Source organism: Mastigoproctus giganteus, chromosome 8 (assembly GCF_048544385.1).
Source record: "Mastigoproctus giganteus isolate SK-2022 chromosome 8, ASM4854438v1, whole genome shotgun sequence".
Classification (NCBI taxonomy): Eukaryota; Metazoa; Arthropoda; class Arachnida; order Uropygi; family Thelyphonidae; genus Mastigoproctus; species Mastigoproctus giganteus.
This window is the reverse complement of record NC_143582.1, coordinates 66,943,490-66,966,110: the sequence shown is the minus strand read 5'-3', so window position 1 is coordinate 66,966,110 and position 22,621 is coordinate 66,943,490. Positions and strand designations below refer to the sequence as shown.

At 36.9% G+C, this 22,621-nt stretch overlaps 1 protein-coding gene across 1 annotated transcript in view; it reads right to left on the bottom strand.

Annotated features, from left to right (window-relative positions):
* Window positions 1-22,621, bottom strand: part of LOC150081591 (calcium-activated potassium channel slowpoke-like) — a 409,705-nt gene that overhangs the window by 139,183 nt on the left and 247,901 nt on the right. Inside the window, exons 5-7 of the mRNA XM_090380557.1 lie at window positions 22,144-22,295; window positions 17,379-17,546; window positions 7,270-7,361 (exon numbers count right to left, since the gene is read on the bottom strand). Of these exons, the coding sequence (XP_090236683.1) occupies window positions 7,270-7,361; window positions 17,379-17,546; window positions 22,144-22,295 (412 nt within the window). The remainder of the gene's footprint in view (window positions 1-7,269; window positions 7,362-17,378; window positions 17,547-22,143; window positions 22,296-22,621) is intronic.

Sequence of the window (22,621 nt, the reverse complement as noted above, 5' to 3'; positions counted from 1 at the left end):
AGGTTCAAGCTTTATTTGAATATATTCCACTTAGAATAAAAGCTGTTTTAAAAGAAAAGGGTGGCTCAGCACAATATTAATGCATATCTGTAACTGTTTTCACAGGTGTTTCCATTATTTCGCCCACTCCCTCTAGACTACTTCGGGTCAAGACAAATAAGACCCATGACTATCTTATTACTTTGCTCTATCTAATTTTAAGCATACTTTTAATTGGTGGCATCATAAAAAAACGTAGATGTGGTAGAATGTTTTTTCTTTGCTTGATATCAGCGATTCGGAATACGCTATAACTACACTTTTATATGAATGAAGCGAAAAATTATTTATCGAATAATGTTATTCATACAGATGCGATGTGTAATTGTCAAACAACTCGGGAATTCTAAAATTATGAAATATGAAAGGATTTTGATACTTTTTTGGGAGTAATTTATAAGAAAGCTTTATGTGCTGAGTCTGGGAATACTAATGGTCCAGCAGCCTTGTTGCTAATAGTGGATGCTTTCAAAGATGACAGCTAATAAACCGAGAAAATATGTTAGTTTTTCTTTAATGGACTGTTTTCCCAGGGGCTCAATAGAACACTGAGAAAAATACAAACATTTAAGAAAGTTTGCTTCACTGTGAAATCATGAAATAGTAATGCTCTGCATCCACAAGGCAGCAACTGTTTTTGTAATTCTCTTTGAATTCAACCAACGTGAACGGTTGGATACCGATGCCAACTTATATAGATGTGGACGGTATTGTGTTAAGAGCAAAAGCTAATTTTAGGGTGAGATGCAAATGGTCCAATCAGCATATGAAATTGAATATTTCCCCTCTTGGATATATTTGAGTACATTCAAGTATGTTTTGGGAAGGTATAACTACACTACAAATAAGGCTGAATTTGGTAGAGCTGTGATAATGGTGGTGCGTTGATGCAGAATTACCATAAAGAAATTATTTAATTGAATGTTTTGGGTGTAAATTTTAGTAATATTTTTAGCAGATTTTCTATTAGTTCTTGCAAGGTATATCAGTTGAAATGCTTTATAAAAACTAGATGCGGTTAATGATTGCTTTTGGTGACGTGTAGATTTATTTCACTTTAACTAGCGTGAAATAAACCTACCAGTCGTGAAATAAATTTAACTTCGTAAAATTATTATCGCCCTTAGTAGCAGCAAGACGGAATAAACTGAATTCATAATAACTATTTTCACTGCTAGTGTTAGTGAGCTTGTGTGACCCTGGAGCTGAATTCCCTTTGCCGTTTTCAGTGGATTTTGAGTTTATTTTTCCTTATATCAACATACCCGCCAAGTAATCCGATTTAGTCAGAAATTTCCTGATAAGTTTACTTGTTTTTTTTCTGATTTTTGGTTGGATTTGTAGTTTGTTAATTTTGCAAATACGCAGATGTGTTATTTATTTATTTACTTATGGACATAATGAATTAGTGCAAATGCACCATGTCAATATGTAGTAAATTAACCCCAGTTATTATAGTGGCATTATTTCATTACTTCTCATATTGTGAATATCTTAACACGAGTTGCCTATTCGGTTATATTTCGAATAAGTAACGCTTCCCCAATAGAGAAGCCTGTTGTTACTTTTTGTCACCGTGTTGCTCCGTATGTACTGTCTGTAAATTGTGTCGTGTGTTCTGGTTGATTAGGGTTGCTGGTGTTTATAATTCGTAGATTTGAGAGAGAGATTACGTTAATTTGAAAATTATTTTTCTGTTTTTTGCTGGCAAAAAACCTAAGTTTCCGGAGAAAAAGTCATGCTACCCTCGCCTGGGACTAACTCAGCCACGTTGTGAGAAAGGCCCATAAAAATTCCTCACCTCATCGACGGAACCCGAACTTAAGTCTTTTCCCCCCGGTGTGGGGAGGACGGCGATACCCATGAGGGCATTATATGACTAAATAGCCTTTATGTAAAATTAAGCGCCGGTTTCGCAGTTTAAGCATCAGAAAGTATGGGGGGAGATAAGATGATGATGTTGAGATTTTAAAAAATGCATCCCCAAGATCCTTGGCTATTGCAGTTGGGTCTTCGATAGTACATTCATTATATTCCAGGACTGTGAGGGGTTTGTTATGTTATTATTCCTTCAGTTTTCGGATTTTGTCCAAGACCACTTTACAGCTGGTGGCCTTTTTTTGGCTTTGACGTCAAATATAACGTGCTTTAGCGCGTGCGCGTTTAAAGGCTATGAAATTGTGTGATAGGATATTGTCGGAATATCCTCCCTCCTTTTTTTTTTTTGCCCCTTTTTTGCTGCTGTGCATTCCGAATTCCATCATGGTCCAGGAAATGGTAGAAACTCGGTAGATGTTGTTGGAATTACAATTGCTGCATGGACGATACTTTCTGTGATGTACGTAACTGCGTCACTATAGGCTCCTGATTGATGTCACAATTTGCCAGATGTCGGAAGGCATTCCAGTCAGCCTGCCCAGTCTTCCACCGGAATATTCTAAAAGGAAAGACATGTCTCCCACTATGTAAGCAAGTTATCACGGGGAAGTGCTCACTTTCACACTGGTTCTCTCCACCCTCCCAAGTAAGTGAAGGGAGGAGAGAAGGGGGAGTAGATAGAAAGAGCAATGGCAGAAAACGTACGGGTACGGTCTAGGCGTGTAGAAGAAGGTGCTTGTTGTCGCATTTAGGAGAGGTTATTGTCATTGAGCACATACTCTATGACTGGTCCTCTTCATTGATGTTAGCAGACTGTTAATAAAATCCCACAAGGTTTAACCTTACAATGTTAAAAGCCCCACTAGCACCACCACCATTCGTTGGAGATTCGTTTGAAGGGTCAAGACTAATAACCTCACACAGATGTAGCCAAATGTCTCAAGTTGATCCTATGGTTATCTACAGATTTTGAAGTAGGTGTTAAGAATTAGAGACTAGTACTAGAAGACCTGCTGGAAGTGCATGTGCGGCAACAGCCTTAAATGAAGGCAGATATCTCGGCTGTTGGTGCGAAAACCCAGTGTGACAGCACCATCTTGGCTGCGTTCAAACCACACGGCTGCCACAGGAACATCTCTGCCTGCCTCTACTAAACGAATGAAGTTTCATGAGGATAGACTTTTTGCAAGGCGTCTGATATTGTTTGTGCTTCTCTCACCCCACTTCACGAGAGCGCATCTGATTGGTATAGATGCACGTTATATGAACCCAAGACCAGGAACCCGGAATTTTCGGGATAACATCATTAAAAGGTACGTCGGTAAGAGGAAGTGTTTACTTTGGACATCCTCTCTCTCTCCCTCTCTCTCTACTTGAGTGATTCCTCGATCTGTATGCGCCTTGCTTTCGGGGGAGAGAGGCGCCCCATTGACTTCACAGAAGTTTACAGATGACATGACATGATGTACCTTTATCTGAGAACCTTATGTGATGTTGTATTGAACATCAGCTTACAGTGGAAGTGATTTATACAGAAATTTTGTATTATGTTTTACTTTCACCTGTTAGAATGATAAGTTGATCTATATTTCCTTATTTCCAAAGCTAGATGGTCAGAACGTCGGGGTGTCCAACTTGGATAGTGAAGCACTACTCAGAAACAATAAAATATACCATAATTGAAAAATGTGAAGAACAAATGAGAGTAAATTCTGCAAGCTACTATTACTGCTGAATGAAACATTGCAGTCCGATAAAAAAAGGAAACTCTGGACACAGTAAAATATGCATTAAAATCACTGCTTACAGTAAAATATGCATTAAAATCACTGCTTACAGTAAAATATGCATTAAAATCACTGCTTACAGTAAAATATGCATTAAAACCTCTGTCTACTTTTTAATTCTGTTATTTATGCTTTCTTTTAAAATTTTTCGTTGTGGAATTTTACTACACTGCCCAATGAAGAACAGAATAAAGAAAACAGTTACCGTATATAGTACTCCGTTATGTAGAGGGTCATGAATCCAAAATCTTCAGGTGTAGGTGATGGCGTGTTATTGCCCTTATTGGTATTATACAAACTGTGGCAGTAAAGTTCCGGACTGTTGCAATAAAAAAGAACACAAAGTGAAGGAGCTGAGCTCAAAAATGATTTTATTTTTATTCAAGATAATAATCACCTGATTGCACTTATTACACCGTTCTAAAAGTTTCTGAAAGTCTCTAAAAGAGACTTTTAGAAACTTTCTTCCTTTGAGAGCAGTTTTAACCTGGCAAAAGAGGAAGAAGTCTCCTAGTACTAGATCGGGAGAGCAGAGTGAATAATTTATCTGTACAGTGTCATGTTTCTTCACAATAAGTGGAATGGACGGGAGCATTGTTGTGCAACGAGAACCATCTGCCGTTTTCTGGAAATTGCGGCTGAACCGAGAAATGTGCTTCAATAGTCTTTGAAGCACCTGTACGTAGAACGCAGCATTGACGCTTTCCCCTTCAGGTACACATTCCTTGTGAATCACGCCCTGTTTGTCGAAAATCATGATAAGCATCGTGTTGATCCTGGACTTTTGTAAATGATTTATTTTTTGGGTTTTGATGGTGATTTTAAAGCCCACTGCATGTTATGACACTTCGTCTGTGGACTGTACTCAAACACCCAGCACTCATCTCCATGCTAATTCAGTCGAGAAAAATTAAGTTTCCTGATGTCTGGATGAAGCCTTCTCATGATGACACTCTTCGTTGCTTCTGCTCATCCGTGAGGCTGTGCAACAAAAATTTTTCACAGATCTTCATTTTCTCTAAATCTTCATGCAGAAATTGACCAATCGTCTCCTTATTCATATCCAACTCATCAACCATTATTTGAGAGTCAAACGACGACCTCTTGCCACAATTTTCCGAACTTTTGAAGCTCTGTTCTCGTTTCGAGAGGTTGATGGACACTCACTTCTTGTGTCATCGCGAACATCCTTACGGCCGTCTTTAAACCGCATATATCATTCAAACACGCTTGTATGACTCAGCGTTTCATCACCATAAACAGTTTTAACATTCCATACGTTTCTGTTGAAAATTTTCCCAGTATAAAGCAAAAATTGATATTCGTTTGTTGCTCCGTTGCAAATACGTGACATGGAACGTTAACGCTATTAACGAAACTGGTTGTTGCTTTCAAACTTGTCAATCTAGCCTACTGGATAATCTCTGTACCATCTGTTGGAGGAGGTTTGAAATACAATATATCAACTCCGTTTATTTTCAAAACTCATCGAACATAATCACAACAGCACTGCACCAGAGAAATAGTTTCTCGGGTTTAAAAGGTGAGCAACAATGCATATTTTTGTAAAAGTATTGTATATAATTCATGTCTTTTTAACCACAAGCACATGTCTTTAATTCAAATTTAGTATTTTATAATCTGTCAGAGGCGGATAAATTTCAGACGATTTTATTGTGTCAAAGGCCGGCTTATAGGTCGAAATATAGGGGTGTTTGCCATTGTAAGTAATAACTGTGTAATAACCATATCATGCATTTCAGCTACCTTTTTTTTTTAGACCGTGGTTCTTATGTAATTAACAAATCTTCTATAAAGCATTTAGTAATAATAATATTAGGTTGGTGATACATTCAAGTTTTCTTCATTATTTCCAAGCACAGAGTGCTTTCCGCAAAAGAAGAAAAATTGCATTACATTAACTTTTTTTTTTTTTACTGCTGATAATAAATACGTATATATAATGTCAGTGTAATCAGTTTGCTTTTAAACTCTCAGCATTTTAACTCTGTCCACATTTCGAAAATTTGGCCTTTTATTGTCGATGTTCTCGACCTTGTTGATATTTGGCTTTCAGAATTTTGACTACCTGTCAATAACAGACAGATAAGTTATTTGTATAAATTTATGGGATTTAAAATAAAACTGCATTATATCACATAAAAATATTGTTAGCTGACAGGTAGTAATTTATTCATCGGTACGTAGTATTTATTATACTGGTTCTGGAAGACAGAATGTTTCATTTATTAATTATTACATTGTATTAGTACTGTATTATGTATTTTGCTTGGTGCTTTCCTTGGTACTTTTAGTTCCACTATACGAGAACATCAATTTTATAGCACAAGAACCCTGTCCTCCTAGCTGCGATATTTTAAAATATCTAACATTTTAAGACACTTCATTCCCCGAAATATTGAACAAAATTATGAGTTTATTAGTTCCATAAACAGTAAACGACTTAACTTATTTACCAAGTTATCTCAATAACTGTAGTACATTTTTCAACGTACCAAACCAACCTTGGAGCCCATTGTTAAGTTGGGTGTCTTTTGCGATTTGATAGCCTTGGAAGTTAAAAATAACAGTTTCATTGTTTTTCACAGAGTTACAAGCTACCAGACTTGAAAAAATGACTACGTTGTGGGTTTGAAACATGTTTCGCTACATTATTTGTTGTCCTGATAATTTTGCTCAATACTTGAGTGAAGGGTGATTCTTAAAATCTTAATTAATCCCACGTGTGCTTATTGAACACTTTAAAATAGTCATATATGAAATCTGTAAATTATAATAATAACACTATACTTAAATTACTTTTAATCAGTTATATCAGTTAATCTACAGTTAAAATGATTAAAAAGCTATTTCAAAAATTTATAAAAAATATTTAGCCACATTACCTCTTTCCCCCTTCTTTCTGGTAGTTACCCGAATACTTGGAAGGGTGGCCAATCAATTCCGTGATTTCTGGAATCCAGCTGGCGAAGACTGCCTAGGGTTGGTGATAGTGAAGGAGGAGGGGGGGATAGAAGTCAAGTGCTAGCGACACACAATCACACATGTAAAAGTACATGAAGAAAGATAAAAAAAATGCAAACGACACTAGCAAATGCTGACAAAGGTTCTTCCTTCGAGTAACGCCTTCCTTCAGTCTGTTATGAAGCTGCATTTGCTTGATAAATATTTATGAATGATTACTAGTACAACTTTTACGATTTTTAAAGTATAATGCGCTCGCCTGGGTGTGGTTCAAATCGTCAATAAATCTAGCTAGTAGCGGCATGCTGTTAGTCTGATAATAATATAGCTCAATGGAAGTCCCCGTCAGCATTCGCTAGCTAATGCAAGACAACAACTAAAGAAAACTAAAGAAAATAAACAATACAGGCAGCAGGTAGAGCAGCAAGTAACAACAGCAAGAAGAATAACTGAAAAATGAACAGAAATATCGCACGTCGGGCAAAACACATCATGATGCATGTGCAGAGTGTAGCAGTGAAGAACTGGTGGAAAAGAAACGTACAGACAGTTCTTAAAATGCAAGAAACTTCAATTGTACCTTTTACCGTGTTCTCTTCTATATTCGCCACCATATTTCGGTCTGGTTCCTACCAAATCAAATATTTCGGGGATACAACTTGCGAACACGGCCTACAGAAAGATAAAAATTCTACTTTCAGCAATTACAGGAGCTTTTAGTATCTTCTCGTGTCCAGACACTGAACCCAACATGGCTGCTACATATAGTAGTTAAATATTTATGAGTAAATAAAATTATTGGCTATAACCCTTCTCATTAGACTTGCTGTTGATTTTCATGTCCGTTTTTTCAGCTTGGTAGTCTATGACTGTGCTATTCCGATCAAGGATATTCTATTCTTCACCAGTCCGTTTTTTTGTAAGATAGCTTAGTAGTTAACCAGGCATTCCAGTTTATTTCAGAAATCTATCGCTTAACTTTCAAAGCTACATTGACATTAAAGCCCGATGCAGATTTGTAATAAGGAGCTGCCGTGTACCTATTAAGTAAAAAAATCTTCAAAATAGTTTAAAATCAAATTCCCCTATTTCTTAAAAAAACAACAAAATCTTCATTGTGTTTCAGGTAAACTTTTCCTTGGCTTTAAAAAAATCTTCATCCTTCAATAAAAATTCTTCATTACAAGCATCATACCCTGTGCGATCTTCCAAATAAAATTCCAATGGCTTTAAAGGAAAAAAATGCCATTTCGAAATCAAAATCTTCATTAAAAATTATTGGTTTAAAATGTATTAAGTGGCCTTCACTGAAAAAAGTTCTCTGGAAGTTATGCAAAATTGTATTACTCGGCTTTAATGTCTATTAAGCGGTATATTTCATTCAGTTAAACAAGTTATATAATTTCATAGCCAAAGATGTTTATCCCTAAATGGGTGGGTCTCTCTCTTTCTGTATGCGTGAATATAACTTCACTGAATGTGATAGTTACAGACACTGTGACTACATCCTGTAAAAATGGTAAGTTCGTCGAATTAAAAAGACTGAACTTTCTAAATATTTCGATTCTGTTTGCGAGTCAATAAAATTACATAAACTTTACTCTGTAAATACACAAGACTTTATTTTTATAAGAAATGCCCAGCGTGGTAGTAATGTAGTCCCACTGCTTATCTTCCCTTTACACGTGATTCATTTTCCATTCTATTTTTTAAAATTTCTGAGTGCCTTTGACTATTGATTATTCAGTTTATGAAAACCAACTGGCTAAACGCATTGGAATCAGAATGGGATTTGTACCAAACTCACTGAAAATAATTTTAAAACCGTTGAAGTGACATCATTTAGTAGATTAAATAACAAATGTCATATATACACAGACATTCTGCACAGAAAAAGCAGCTTATTTTAAAGAGACCTCTTGAAGGATTAAATCTTCAGGCTATAAACGTTTTACAAGAATAATATTAATATTAAAGCAGGAGTTCAGGTGAATTTCAAAACGCAAATATACGGGTGGAAAAAAAAAAAAAACCTTTATTATTAGAAAAGTCACCGTAACTTTTAATTTGATTTGAAATACCAAATGTAGTTTCTCTATTACAAAGAATAACACAAAAGTTTGACATACTTTATAGATCACTGGCTCGAAGGCGGCCCACAATAGGTCATGAAACAAAATATTTATTTTTCAAGTGAAAGCGCAATGTGTTTTGTGGCTTGCTACTTCAAATTCACCGGTTCAAGGTAATTATCGTCAGATATTTAGGAAGGATCCACTAAGTCTTCCAAACTTTTCCAACTTTCAAGAAATCAATCTGGAAGTTTACTGCTTGATAAAGCTAGCGGACTGCCTCGAACGTCTATCAAAGTTCAGAATAACATTTGTAATGCATTTCATAGAAGCCCAAGAAAGTAAATTCGACGTGCTTCTCGAGAACTTCAGATTCCTAATATACGAAGCGAAGCTTCGATCATTTTCCTATAAAATTCGAGTGGTGCAGCAGTTATTACCAACAGGCAGGCCAACACGTGAATTTTTTGTCCTACAATGCTGCAGTTAATTGGAGAGGAAACAATTTCCTACAAAAAGTGTCCTCTTTTGATAAAGCAACTCTTCCTGTTTCACTACAGGAATGTTCGTATATGGGAGGCTGAGTGCTCAATGTTCGTATGTGCAGCGCGTGCGTGAAAAAATGCATGATATTCCGAAATTTAGTGTGTGGTGCGGGTTTCATTAGTGTTAGATTACTCGTATTGGTCCAATTTTTTTCTCTGAAAAGTCAGTTATAATGGAACAATCTGTCTTGACGTTTTAGAGAATTATGTGCTTCTGCTATTGGAGGAATGTCAGCCGATTAGATGCCATTTGTTGACTTTTTCTCAAATAATTGAATTGATCGTGGTGGACCGATTGAATGGCGCGGTCACCTGACATTACTCCGCACAATTTTTTTCTTGTGGGATTGTGTTAAGGACAACGTATTCGCACAACAGTTCCTGATTTGCCAACATTAAAGACCAGAATAATTCAAACAATCTCTTCGATTTCACCTTAAATGCTAAGAAGTGTATAGAGAGAGAGGTCGAGATCAGACCCGAAGGCGGAGTATATATTTGACATCCTCACAAATAGAAGAGGAGGAGGAGGGAGTACACGCTCAAGTTTATTGATGTGTATTAAAAATATTCATATCCAGAAACAATTTTCAAGTACTGCAAGAATTTGCTTTCGAAGTGTTCTCTCTAAGAAAGACGTTAACTACTCATTCCTCAATCATAGACCCTACAAAATTTTAATTATGACTAAACGTACTAGTGTTATGGACCTTGTTGCGATAAGACATATTTTGTTGACAGTTGAATCTTATTATTTAAAACTATTTGTTAATAACTATTAACTCCGATACTACTTATTGTAGGAATGATACGGACTTGCTTGTCTTCTATATTTGTCCTTGTATGCCCAAATTGGTATTTTCTGTAGATTGATTGTTTGCCTTTTTGGTTATTATGCTTTTGAACTCATGTTTAATGATGTTGTACTTATGCCTGGGTCTCCATAAACACGTGTATCCCTCTGGAGAGGATACCCCTGCTTATGGTAATGCTATCGAAGGTCGTTCCACGTGTAACCCTAATTTGTCTGTTGTTCAGTAATGCTCTAAGGACATCGAAGAAGTGGGGGGAGTTATGTGGAAATGATTCTAGAAGTAGAAGAATTTGAGAATGCCATTGACAGAGAGCTTATCATATGCAGCTTGGATGCCAAGAAATACGACGTTCCGATCTCCATTGTTTAATGCAACTTCGACACGTCCCAAGGTCTCGAGCAAGTTGGTGCTGGTTGATTTGCCTTTTAAAGTTGATTGAAGGTAACTTGGTCTGTGTCCAAAGATGAGAAGATGAAATGGTTGAGAAGATATTAATTATAGCTTTCTCGAAAAATTTTAGCATGTGATACCCAACAGAGGCCTGAATTCCTTAACTGATTTAGATTCCAAAGTTTTAGGGACAAGTTTTGGGTTGTAGTGGTTCCATATTTCAGGAATTCCAGCCGACTGTAGAATTTTATTGAAGTACTGTAGGAGTGAAATAAGGATTGCAAATTTTTAAGATAAATAAGGGAAAACCTTCTAGACTTGTTCTAACCTTATTAGGGAGGTTGTTTATTGCTGGGACTAGTAGCTGTTTGTTGAGGGTTATGGTGGAAAGTGGGGGGGGGGGGGCAGTTGTGATTGGTAGGGAAGGAGAAGCATGGAAAGGAGATCCTTTTCAAGTTCCCGGAAAGTTTTCCAAACCCAGTGTGAATTGTATCTGCTTCAAGAGTTCTTCTGTGGTTCGAGGAAGTGTCCTTTTCTGTGAGGCTAGTTTTGCAAAGATGATGTTGCGGTGTGCTTGAGTCCTAGCCTTCACGAAGGTAGCCTTCGCCTGTTTATATACTAGATTCTATTTTCCTTTGTTAGCTGCATGTTATATACTGTGAATGCTTTTTGTTTGGCGTGGAACAGAGGTTTTATTGCAGGTGAGGACCATTGTTTAGTCCAGCGGCACACGCGGAATTGTTTGGCAGAACTGTGTAGAGCAATGTCCCTGAGATGGCAGGTGATAGTGCACATAGTCTCATTTCCATTTTAAGTATAAAAGTATAATAGTATTGGAATGTTGTTTTTTTTTTCTGTATCGATAAGTATAAGTTTGATGTATCGATATTTAAATAAGAAACTGATTAATTACGAAATGCTAACCTAACGAAAGCGATATGATGTTCGGGCTGTTATTCTTAGTCATGTTCCTTCAACCAGTTAGATTTGTTGTATAAGACTAAGAGTCCATTGTGCTGTACCTTTGTCGAAAGTCGTATCAATCCTTGCAAGACAGAGACTACAGCGATCGTAAAACAAAGAACCGATATAGTTCAGCCTCACTGACCTGTAAAATGCTAGTTGCTAAGCCGGATTTCTTAGTCGCTAGGGGCTGTTTGTTGAGCCCTAGATTAATCATGACGGAAAAAGGGTAACTCATGCTAGCGGAAAAAGTAAAATATTTACAACTTGTTATTAATTATTATGATAATTCGATCATGGTATTTCAATAATCACAAGAAAGGATATACTTTTCGTAAAAATAAGGAATTAGTTTAAGCAAATAAAAAAGATTAATCAGTAATTGGCCTAATAAAACATGCACCACCTTGAAACAGTGCTGTTAATTGTAGAGTCATTTCGAGGAATAACGACACCGTCTGACTGCTTTTGACTATAGCATTGATAATTTTAACATCTAGGTACGCACTCTTTATATGGCGACACTGTTCCTAGTTAATCCAGTGATGTTTTGTTTTCCCCAGTTATTTTTTATCATTTTTCGCTAGTGATTTATACAATTTTCTCATATGTAGAAATGGCGTTATTATCCTACATTGAGGGAAATAAAGCCATGTCAGGTTTATGTACGTTAAATGAGAAGATAACTGTACCATAATTTGCAAATTGTATTTATAAAGTATTGTACGTAGGTTATCATTATATTACTAACTTAGACAAATAACATGCATATGGACTACAACATACATAATATACAACATACATAAATTGGGCTGTAGTTATATTCCTCACTTGTGGAAAAGGCCTGAGTACTGTGCCGTCATCGGCTGAAGTTGAAAAAAAAATCTTTTTGGGATGGGAGAACTTTTAAGGACTTCTTTTTTTATGGCATAAACGAGTTAGTTAATCTCTGGCGAGGGTTTCACAGGCAAAATATTCTTCCACCCAGCCCAGAAATTGCCTTTTTTTATTTTGCAAAACTGACCGTACGCATTTTAACACGATGTAGCGATGCCGCATGGATATTTTTCTCTTATTCTGATTGATTTTTGTGTTAAAATCAGTTCAAAGCAATTGTTGATTAAATGCAAACTGGTTTCGTCATTTCATAGCAACTACAGCTGGCTAAGAAGATTGGTATCATTAAGAGTTTACTTAACAATTTGAAGAAGTCATTCGTTGTTCTTTCTTTAATTAAATCCCACGAGTAAAAGTTTCTGCTTTTCATAAAACAAGGGTTGTCTCGCCTCAAGAAGTGTATGAATGAATGAATCCTTAACAATATGGCTACGATATTAGTGACATAATTCCTTTTTTTTTAATCTGATTTCTGGAGATGATTTTTTTTATCTAGAAAGCAGCAGCCACTGATAATCCTGATGCCATTCACAGCCTTATTCATTTTGTCCTGATATTCAAACATTTCTGTCCATCCCGGAAAAAAAAAAAAAAAAAAAAAAAAAAAGGCAGGTGTCATTACCATAATTAACATAATTATTTTAAGTATTTAGTTTGCCAACAGCTGAATTTTCTCTGCAGTCGAAAACAGTGATATGACATTATTCTCCGCAATTAAGTGGTGACATTTCCCAAAGTTCCATTTCTTGCTTTATCATTTTCTCATGTGACTCTTGAATAACACAAACTAACGCAAAGTATTAAAGCTCTGCTGAAAGCTTGTGAAATCCTGAATCTACTTGTACTTAATATTAATAGTGAGTACTTAAAGAAAAAAGAAAAGAGCCTATCTACAATATTGTTTAATATTTGAGACCACCACGAGCGCACATTCCGTACTTAAGCAGAGTTGTAACTGGAATAATGGTTGAATGATGTCGGAAAGTTCACGTAACAGGAAGCCAACATAAGTAATTCTCGTTTTTGAAGTATTTATACCACTCCAAATAGTTTTCTGGAAGCTTCTAGATTGCATTCTAATGACGTTATTATCCGTAGTTACCCCATCTTTTGGCAGTAGAAGAGACATGATGCCTGATATCAAATGAGATGTTATTTTCTGCATGAGTCTTTGCAGCTTTTCTTCAAGTAATTGTTTGCTTTTGTATTTACCTTTGTTTTATGAGAGTTCGTGTAAGTGTTTCATTTAGAAATCGTATCATATGCGGATTTATAAATGTTCTTGAATATCTGATGTAAATCAAAAAGTAAAGGCAGTTTATTTGAGGAAAAAGTTCAAAATGAATTTGAATCATCTCAACGGTTGCAGCAGCTGAATGAGATTGAGCATTGTCATGTTGCAACAGAACCTTTTCACAACGAATCTCTCCGTTTACTGCGAATAGCAGATTTAAATTTCCCTTGCAACACGAACGATATCTTGCGCTATTGAAGCTGCGTAATGTTCCTGATAATGTTCCAGAATAGGCCCGTCATATCCCAAAAAATGTTACCATTGTTTGTCGGAAGGCAGCACGGTTTTGAATTTTTTTTGGTTGGGTATGACGTGTTTCCACTTCATCTTTTTCCGATTGCTTTCCAGTCCGTAATGATATGCCCATGTGTTTTCTCCCGTAACAGTTTCTTACGGAATACCGCTCCATCTATACCGCTGCAAAAATGTACAAATGCTTCAATTTATGCTTATCCATGAGAAGTTTAAGGATTCACTTTTCACAAACTTTGAGAATATACAGACCTGTCTCTGATGTTTAACTTCCAGCAAATGCAGCAGAAACAGATATTAGTCTGTTTTCTTGAATGAGAGCATTGACTTGATCTGCTTTGTTTATCATCGTTGAAGTTGTGAGACTGGCTGAAGTCTTTTCTCCATATTTTGCTAACATACTTTTGTGAATCTGGGAGAACTTGATCCCTTCTGACTGCAGAAATGTGGTCGCAGCATGTTGTTCGCTAACGGTGCAATTGGAGAACAGAGCGGACATGGTTACACATCGCATATAGAAAACAGATTAGTGCAGGCAGGCAACTGGCGATACACCTAGACTTCGTCTAGTAGCATAGTAGATACAATGACATTAGAAGCATGCCTTACATGGGGTTTCACACAAATTGTCCTTACTTTCCTTGTATCTTTGTCTATTAACTTACCCTCGAGTTTTCCGTTGACAAAGATATATCATTCGATCGTATATAATTCGAAAGGTCTTGACGAGGAAGCAAGTTATAGTATTAACAGAATTAAGTTAATTAATTTAATTAAGAGACTACGTAATTGATTTCACAAATTCTTGTGGTGATATGACTCAATACTCATTTAGTTCCGTCTCAGGCTCAAAATTCTAGATGCTTTTTGGGTCCTTAAAACTGATCTGTGTTTGATCCATCCGAATATGAGGTGCACTCTGATCTATTTCGTTTCCTGCCTTCTTACAGTGGACCAATCTGGTTCTCTGAAATTAAAATTATTTTATCTTGCAGGTGGGTCTCAAACATGTTGAATTCTTGTTGAATTCAACAAGTTTCCCAGAATCTTGTCAGAATTTTTCTACTAGAACTATGAAGTTTCTCATTACAGTGCATATTTAAAATGATTAAAAAAAACGAATTCCTACTCATCCTTTACCTATGTTTTTGGCATCTTCAACAAGAAATCCTTTGTTGCTGACCCATAGATGCTGGAACACAAAATGAAATGGAATTTTCTATTAATTTGATCTCTTTATTTCATTTTATTTCACTTTGTACTCTTTATTTCATTTTATTTCACTTTGTACTCTTTATTTCATTTTATTTCACTTTGTACTCTTTATTTTATTTATTACGTAATTATGTGCAGTATATTGCATTTAGAATTTTTTAAACTTCACCCTCTACAGTCACCCACAAGTTCTCTTGCCTGGATATGCCTCTATATTCTGTTGGCAATGAGTTTATATATCTGTCTATATATATACCGGGTGGTTATAAAATAAGTTTCCCTATTCGGGAGACCCTAGTGTCAAAACGGTTAGATGTAGCGCTGTGAAAATCGGTGGGTATGCCATTTAGGGTAAGGGGAAGCGATTTGTAGAAGAAAAAAAAAAGTTAAATTTCCGCCATCAGGAGAGAAATTGGCACTGTAAGCATGAGATGGAATACTTAACTTAGGATTAGATTTTAACATCAGAACTTCGAAATCTGTAGATTCAAGACTCCTTCACTTGAGATGACATTCTGAAAACGGAGGACTGCGTACGACACAGTTGGTGATACATGCTGTTTAATGCTTGCTTTCAAATCGACAAGCGTCTGTTTGCCGCCATGGTATACTCTGTCTTTCAGGTAACCCCCCATAGCCAGAAATCACAGGGATTGAGAACTGCTGATCGGGCTGGCCATAGTGGTCTTTCTGCCGTAAGTCTCTAGAAATGATTTCTGAATGTTAAACGGAGCAGTTCCCTCACAACTGTCGACCAACGTCTTGGGAGGGACACCATCTTGCATGAACACTACGGTCCCAAAGCATTTCCTTTCTTGCAGAACGGGAATAATGTGATCTCTTAGAAGAGCGCAGTACCGTGCACTAGTTACCGTACACCTCATGGCCTTTGTAGTGGTCTCGCGTATGGACGTTGTGGTCCTCACGTATGTACTTTGTAGTGGCCTTTCATGCACAGCAGGTGGACGAGATATTCGGCAGTTTTGTGCATTTACAGCCCCCATGAAGAGTGAAATCAGACCACAAGATCATTCGGGCCCATGTATCGTCAAGTTCCATACGAACCATAAATCGTAGAGCAGTCTTCGTCGTTGCTGATCACAAGACTTTAGTTCTTGCACTACTGAATCTTGTACGGGAACCAGCGTAAAATTATTCGAAGCACTTTTACGTACAGTAGACCAAGGAAGGTTCGAATCTCTTGACACACCTCTGGCACTGCTGACTGGTAGTGTTTCGCATTCTGACCATTGCAACCGCCACTTCATCCACACCTCCGTTCCGATACGTGGTCGTCCCCAGCCGGCAATTACACCTACTCCCCGGTCGGTCGCTTCAAATTTTTTTATTAGTTTTCGAAGCCCCTCTGACGTCAAAGGTCCTTTACGCAAACCTTTATTTAAGTTTCCGATATTCACGTAGTGCTGCATTAGCGTTACTATTATTCTGGTAGAACTGTTTTACGAAAAGACGACGTTCCTTTTATATAATAGCCATAATGGTTATTGACGGTGGCGTTGGCCTTTCCGCTTTTATCTACCAGGATGTCATTTGCTTAAGCAGCGTGTCTTGAAGTAAATTACAACCTTTACATATGTGCAGCGCCGTTTCCCCTGGCGGCGGAAATTTTAACTAATTTTTTTTCTTCTACAAATGGCTTCCCCATACCCTAAATGACATACTCATTTAGGGTATGGGGAAATACCCTAAATCAGTATTATACAACAACATACAATTTATTCAATCTAAATTATTGAAAGGGAATTTTATTTTCATTATAAAAAGGGAAGACAAAATGCTTAATGTTATAAATATCATAAAATGATTAAATAGTATAAATTTAATATATAAATTTTATTATCTTATTGCGAGCGAAATTAAAGCCTTTGCTAAATATTTTCTCATCAGTAAATAATAATAATGATAAAAAAATGACTTAGAAACACTTCCAGTGTCCTTAAACTTAATCTGTCATCTATTCGTTCCTTCAGCGATAGAAAAGAATTTTTTTCATAATTTATTTATCCATATTGGATATTTTTAAAATTTTTAATTTAAAAAATATAATTTTTTGCATTGCACTTCATTTTATCTGCTGCAGAGTTAAATATATTTAATAAAATCTCAATTTTTCGATTTTTAAATTCGGTCTGTCTTGGTAAATTTAAAAACTAATTAAACAGGTTGATTTCTCGTAGTGAGGCATATCAGCATAATTATATATTTTTAGAATTCAGAGTACGTACCAATCCAACGAGGATAAACAGAACAATAAATCCTCTGCCCAAAGCAGTTTGGCAGTTAATATCTCCATATCCTACTGTTGACATGGTAACGATCAGGAAATAAACACACTCCCAGTAAGACAAGGGATGGCTGTTGTCAAAATCTAGCGGGTCCCCTGAATTTTCAAGCTGTAATTCGAAACAAGATTTCATAATTATTATCAAAAATTAACTGTTTTATCTAATAATTTTAAGTAACTTTCTAAAACGGTTCCAAATAGTTATGTAATGTTTTTTTTTCTCTGAAATGAATTGGGATGCGTTTTTCCCAAGAGCCGTTAAACATTGGTCTGGAATTATTTTAACCGTCCCGTCAATATCGCAAGAAGATAACTCTGAAGATATTGTTAAAAAATTAGAAAATATGTGTATGAATAAAATTTTAATTGGAATTTTTAATTTATTGGCACTAATTATCAAGAATACAAGCATTATTATTGATATGGTCACTCACTTTATCTGAGCACTTCTGCCATCTTTCTGCTGAATAACTCTTTCGAAAAAAACAAAAAAACAACAACAAAAAAAAAAAAAACTTTGGATGTTGTCGGAATTGGAATAGCACGGCTTCGATGCCATCCTTATTTCGAAAATTTTACCTTCTGCTGTACTCTTTCTAATGGTTTGTACAGATGATATTATTTTTACATGTGTTTTGAGCGATTTGGAATCTCCTTTCTTTTTACATTGCGTTCATTCATTTGATTTACACATAGTACTAAACACATTTCAGAATATTAAATACAGTATAAAGAAGGACATAGCAGTCTTTTTCTTAAAACTTAATGAAAATAGGGCATCGTTATCTATTTCTGTAATGGAGACTGGATTTTCTGCAGGGATTATTTGTAAGTCTTGCTAATGTCCATTCCTTTTGTTAACGGCTTGGTGAGAAATCCGAATTCTTTTCAAGCACTTCATTCTTTTTTGTGTTTTATGCCTTCCCGTGGACAGTTTTTCATTCTTTCAATACTCTCTTGTCACTTTATGATTTTGCAGACAACTCCGGTTCACTAATTTAGCTATTGTGTTCCTGTCGGTAGTGGATTAATTGAACGCATGCTGTCTGATACTCGTATTACCTTTATTATTGCAGAAGATCGGTAGCAGCATAAAATTATTCTCTGTCACAATTAAACTGATCGACCAATTTATCTTAGAAAGTTTTGAAAATAGACTTTACTAAGGAATACATAAGCCTAATGACTAGTTCCTTTTCACTCCTGCAAGGTTATTATTAGGGTTTTTTTTTTTTTTTAGGAGCATTAGCAACTGAGGCCATATTGCTCCGTGGGGATATTTGGTGGTCATTCCCTGACCTTTCCGCATCCTCCGTATTTGGTGGTCACGGGCTCGAACTCCGGTCTAATCAAGAAGCGTGTGCTATGCACTGGTGCTCCTGCCCACCTGGCTACGGAGGCGCCTTGCAAGGTTACAGAGGGATATAATTTTTTTTTTTTTTTTTTGCGGTTTGCAATAGATTCATTTATCTCTTTTAGTCACATGATTAATTTATAAATATTTAAGAAAGAAAACGAAGGAAATGAGTGTAAAGTAAAAATGCTATTATTTCATAAATGCCATCGTTTCCCTGAAAAAAAAAATATATAAAATTAAGTTTTTATATTATCGGAAGAGATTATAAGGCCTATTCATGATTATTCAGATCTTTTCTATACGAAATTAACACTGCACACAATTTTTATGATACAATATTCCAAATACCAAAGATTGTTGAATCGCAACTACTACAAGATGATACACTCATATCACATTGTAGTAGTTAGAGAGTAGGGGGTTGAAGATTGAGAAGACGTTTATTAACAATTAGTATAATTTTAAGGAAATGATACAAGTACGAAGGAAAGTTGTTCTAAAGTAGTGCCATCCAGTATTTTAACGCTTAACTCTATTTTTTTTTATGGTTATCCATCTGCGATCAGTTACTTTTCCCCCCACAAATTATCTTTTTATTTAAACCGATAAAGATAGACGTAGTGACAGAAATTTTTTGTTTAATGTAAATTATCATGTTTAATTGTATAAACTAGAAATACAAGACGCAAACAGATAATACTGATGATATATAAATATCTGCGTGCATGTGAGTGCTGTCACATTTATGAACACCGTTTTTGCTCAAGTGGAAAAAGAAAGGATTAAACAGAAAGGAAGAAGGTTATTTCGTTAATTTTGTATTTAAATGATAGTGAGTGTTTCTCGCTGCATGTAGAGTGTTCCCTTTTAGAAGAAGGCTGTGGAAATGCAGATGAAATGTCTGTTAAAAATATTGAGATCAGATTCAAGTGCTCCTTTATGATGAGAGTCGAGGATTTTTTGAGTTTTTCTGAGTACAATTGAATGTGAGAATAGTATTCTATGAGAAATAGATCTGGAACTGTACGCAAGCGACATGCTTTATTTTAATTCCTTTCGCGTTTGGAGGCGCCTCTGCAATTCCTCTTTTATGGTGATAGAGTTTCGTTGCAGAACCATGTCAGTTATACTCTCCATGCCCTCACACCTTCTTCCGCCCTCGTGGGTAGCATAGTTGGTAGGATCGCCATCTCCCCCCCCCCCACCGGGCGGAAAAGACCTGAGTTCGAGTTCCGTCGTGACGTGAGGAATTTTTATGGGCCTATTTCACACCGTGGCTGAATTAGTCGATCTCAGGCGAGGGTAGTATAGTTTTTTATCCCGGAAACATGGGTTTTTCGTTCAACAAACAGAAAATCAATCTCAGAACACACGCAATTTACAGACAATATACACGGAGAAATATGGCCTTAGTCGATGTTGCTCCTAAAACCTTACTAGAACAACAACACCTTCCCTTAAGAACAGTTTTCAGGTTTGGAAATTATGGATTTGAAAAAAAAAAAAAAAAAATCACTAATCCAGTTAGCTGCATGAGCAGGTTACCTGATGTTTCTAAATGACACGGATATTGGGATCATTTTATTCATTCAGGACAAGTATTTTTATGCATTAGTACTAATGGTTAAATGATGCAAAGAAGTGAACTTTTTTTCTGTATCTATCAAAAAAGAAACATTTCTATCACTCATGCTTTCTCCGTCACCAAAAAGTGACTATCCAGTTCCGCTTTTAACTTTACCAAACTCTGTCCTTCGATCATGGTGCCAGGGAGTTCATTCCAGTTATTTTCAACATGCTACACCAAATAGACAGTTTTACTCGTTTAAGCAGTACCAGGTTTTTCCCACAAATCCGCCGAATATCGCTGTAAAGAAGCATGAACATTGCTCAGACAGTCGTGAATGTAATGTAGGGTTTGTGTTGGTGTGGTGTCAGGTTCGTGCTATGTGACTGGCATCAGCAACCAACCAACAGCAATCACTGGGACAGTTGTTGGTGGTTCCCATCCCTGCCACAAGGAGGCTGGCCATCCACTCTGTTAATGCTGCAATCCGTCAGTCACCCTAGGGTTTTTAAAGGAAAGCTCTTGAGCTTCTACTCTTTAGTGAAACATCTCCCTAGGCTACCAACACTATTGTTTGGACAGGGGGCTGGCATTTGAGAGAGGAAGCGGAGGTTTATAGTAGATAGAGAGGGCGGGATGAAAGAAGATGTAAGGGATATTAGGAGAGACATTACCAGGCAAAATGGAACAGAAAACATATAGAATGATGGAAGCCATGAACAAGAGCAAAGGGTGTCCACAAGTGAGCTGGAAGCAAAGCAAGTAAAGTGCAAAAGCATGCTGTCAAGTGTATGGCACTTGAAAAACCACTGTTGATTGAGTGCATCCTACACCAAGGACTAATACCTGGTGTCAGTTTATATCCCACTGCGTGGTGTACCAGGAGTCAGAAGAGGAAATCTATCTGGGAAAGCACCTCAGACAAGAAAAGAAACTGTCACAAGGAGGGAGTTCGCATATCCCACTGCGGGATCCAAGCATTAGCAAAGAAGAACCTCCCAGAAGAGTTGAGTACGCAAAGTGATCCTACGATGAGATGACGAAGACTGTCAACCACAAGGAACCCCATCCAGAGGGAATAGCATTTCCTCTGGTCAGCAGGAGAACAGTGTAAGCGAAGGTAGTAGGTGCCATTCTAGAAGAGGACTCATTCAGAAGAAGACAGAGAATCTCACGGTGGATGGGGAGACACTCCAGCATCAGTAAGGTGGCCTCCACGGAGGTCCACGAAGGGACTGCTGTCGTCACACGATTTCATCTGGGAAGGAAATCCCCAGGTCAGCAAAAAGGAAAGCAGGAGTGTCCGAAATGGGGTAGAAGTATCACGTCGGGGAGGCTGAGGGCTCCTCTGCGTAATCACGCTGTCCGAAAGTAAACTTAATGAGCTGTTTTGGTATGGTTGTTAAAAGTAACTTGGGGGCCGATCAGCATCTGTCAGGGCGCCCCAGAATTAATAGTTTCGCTACTGAGTCGTCTCTCCCCCTGGTTCTCTCTTCTACCAGTGAAATTACACCACCCTCGTTCATTTTACGAGGGTTTTTCAATTAAAACACTCTTTATTCTCAGCAGGATTGGGGAAACGGACGTGTAGACAGCTTAGATTTGAGCATGTTAGCCACGTGAAAATGCTTTTTTCGTGCTTCTTGCAACTTTTAATATAGTCTTCTCCATTTCTTTGAATGATTCCAATGATATGTTGTTTTTAAAATAATAATGTCAGTAATTGTATACTCTGCATTTCTTACATTGAGACAGTTTCAGCCAACAGATGGTATTACTTACAAGGTGAATGATTCCTGCAGCCGTCAACCAAACACTGATGACAATGGAAACTAGTTGTGCCAACCGAATGGAACTACTTGTCTTCAGAAAGTTCAGATACTGGAGTATATCCGGTATGGACATCAACCGTAAAGCTCGGAGGAACCGTAGACCTAAAATGTGTTGAAAAAATTAATTGAAAAATTAATTACTTAAGAAGCCATTTGCTTTTAACATATAACTGAATTAGAACGCAGATTAATTATTAGAGTATAACTTGTCATATAATGAGGAGAAAAAAGTTTTGTGTAGTCGACCCTACGACGCACCATTTGACGATCTGTAAGACGCGCGTCAACAGCTTCCGTGGTACTAAGCACGTACAGGTGTGCAAATTTTCGCTGCTCGCCATCATTTGGATGAAGATGAAAGATCGGTGTTAAGCCTAATGCTAAGTAGAGTAGCAATTTTCCCACACATTGAAGCTAACAATATAGCG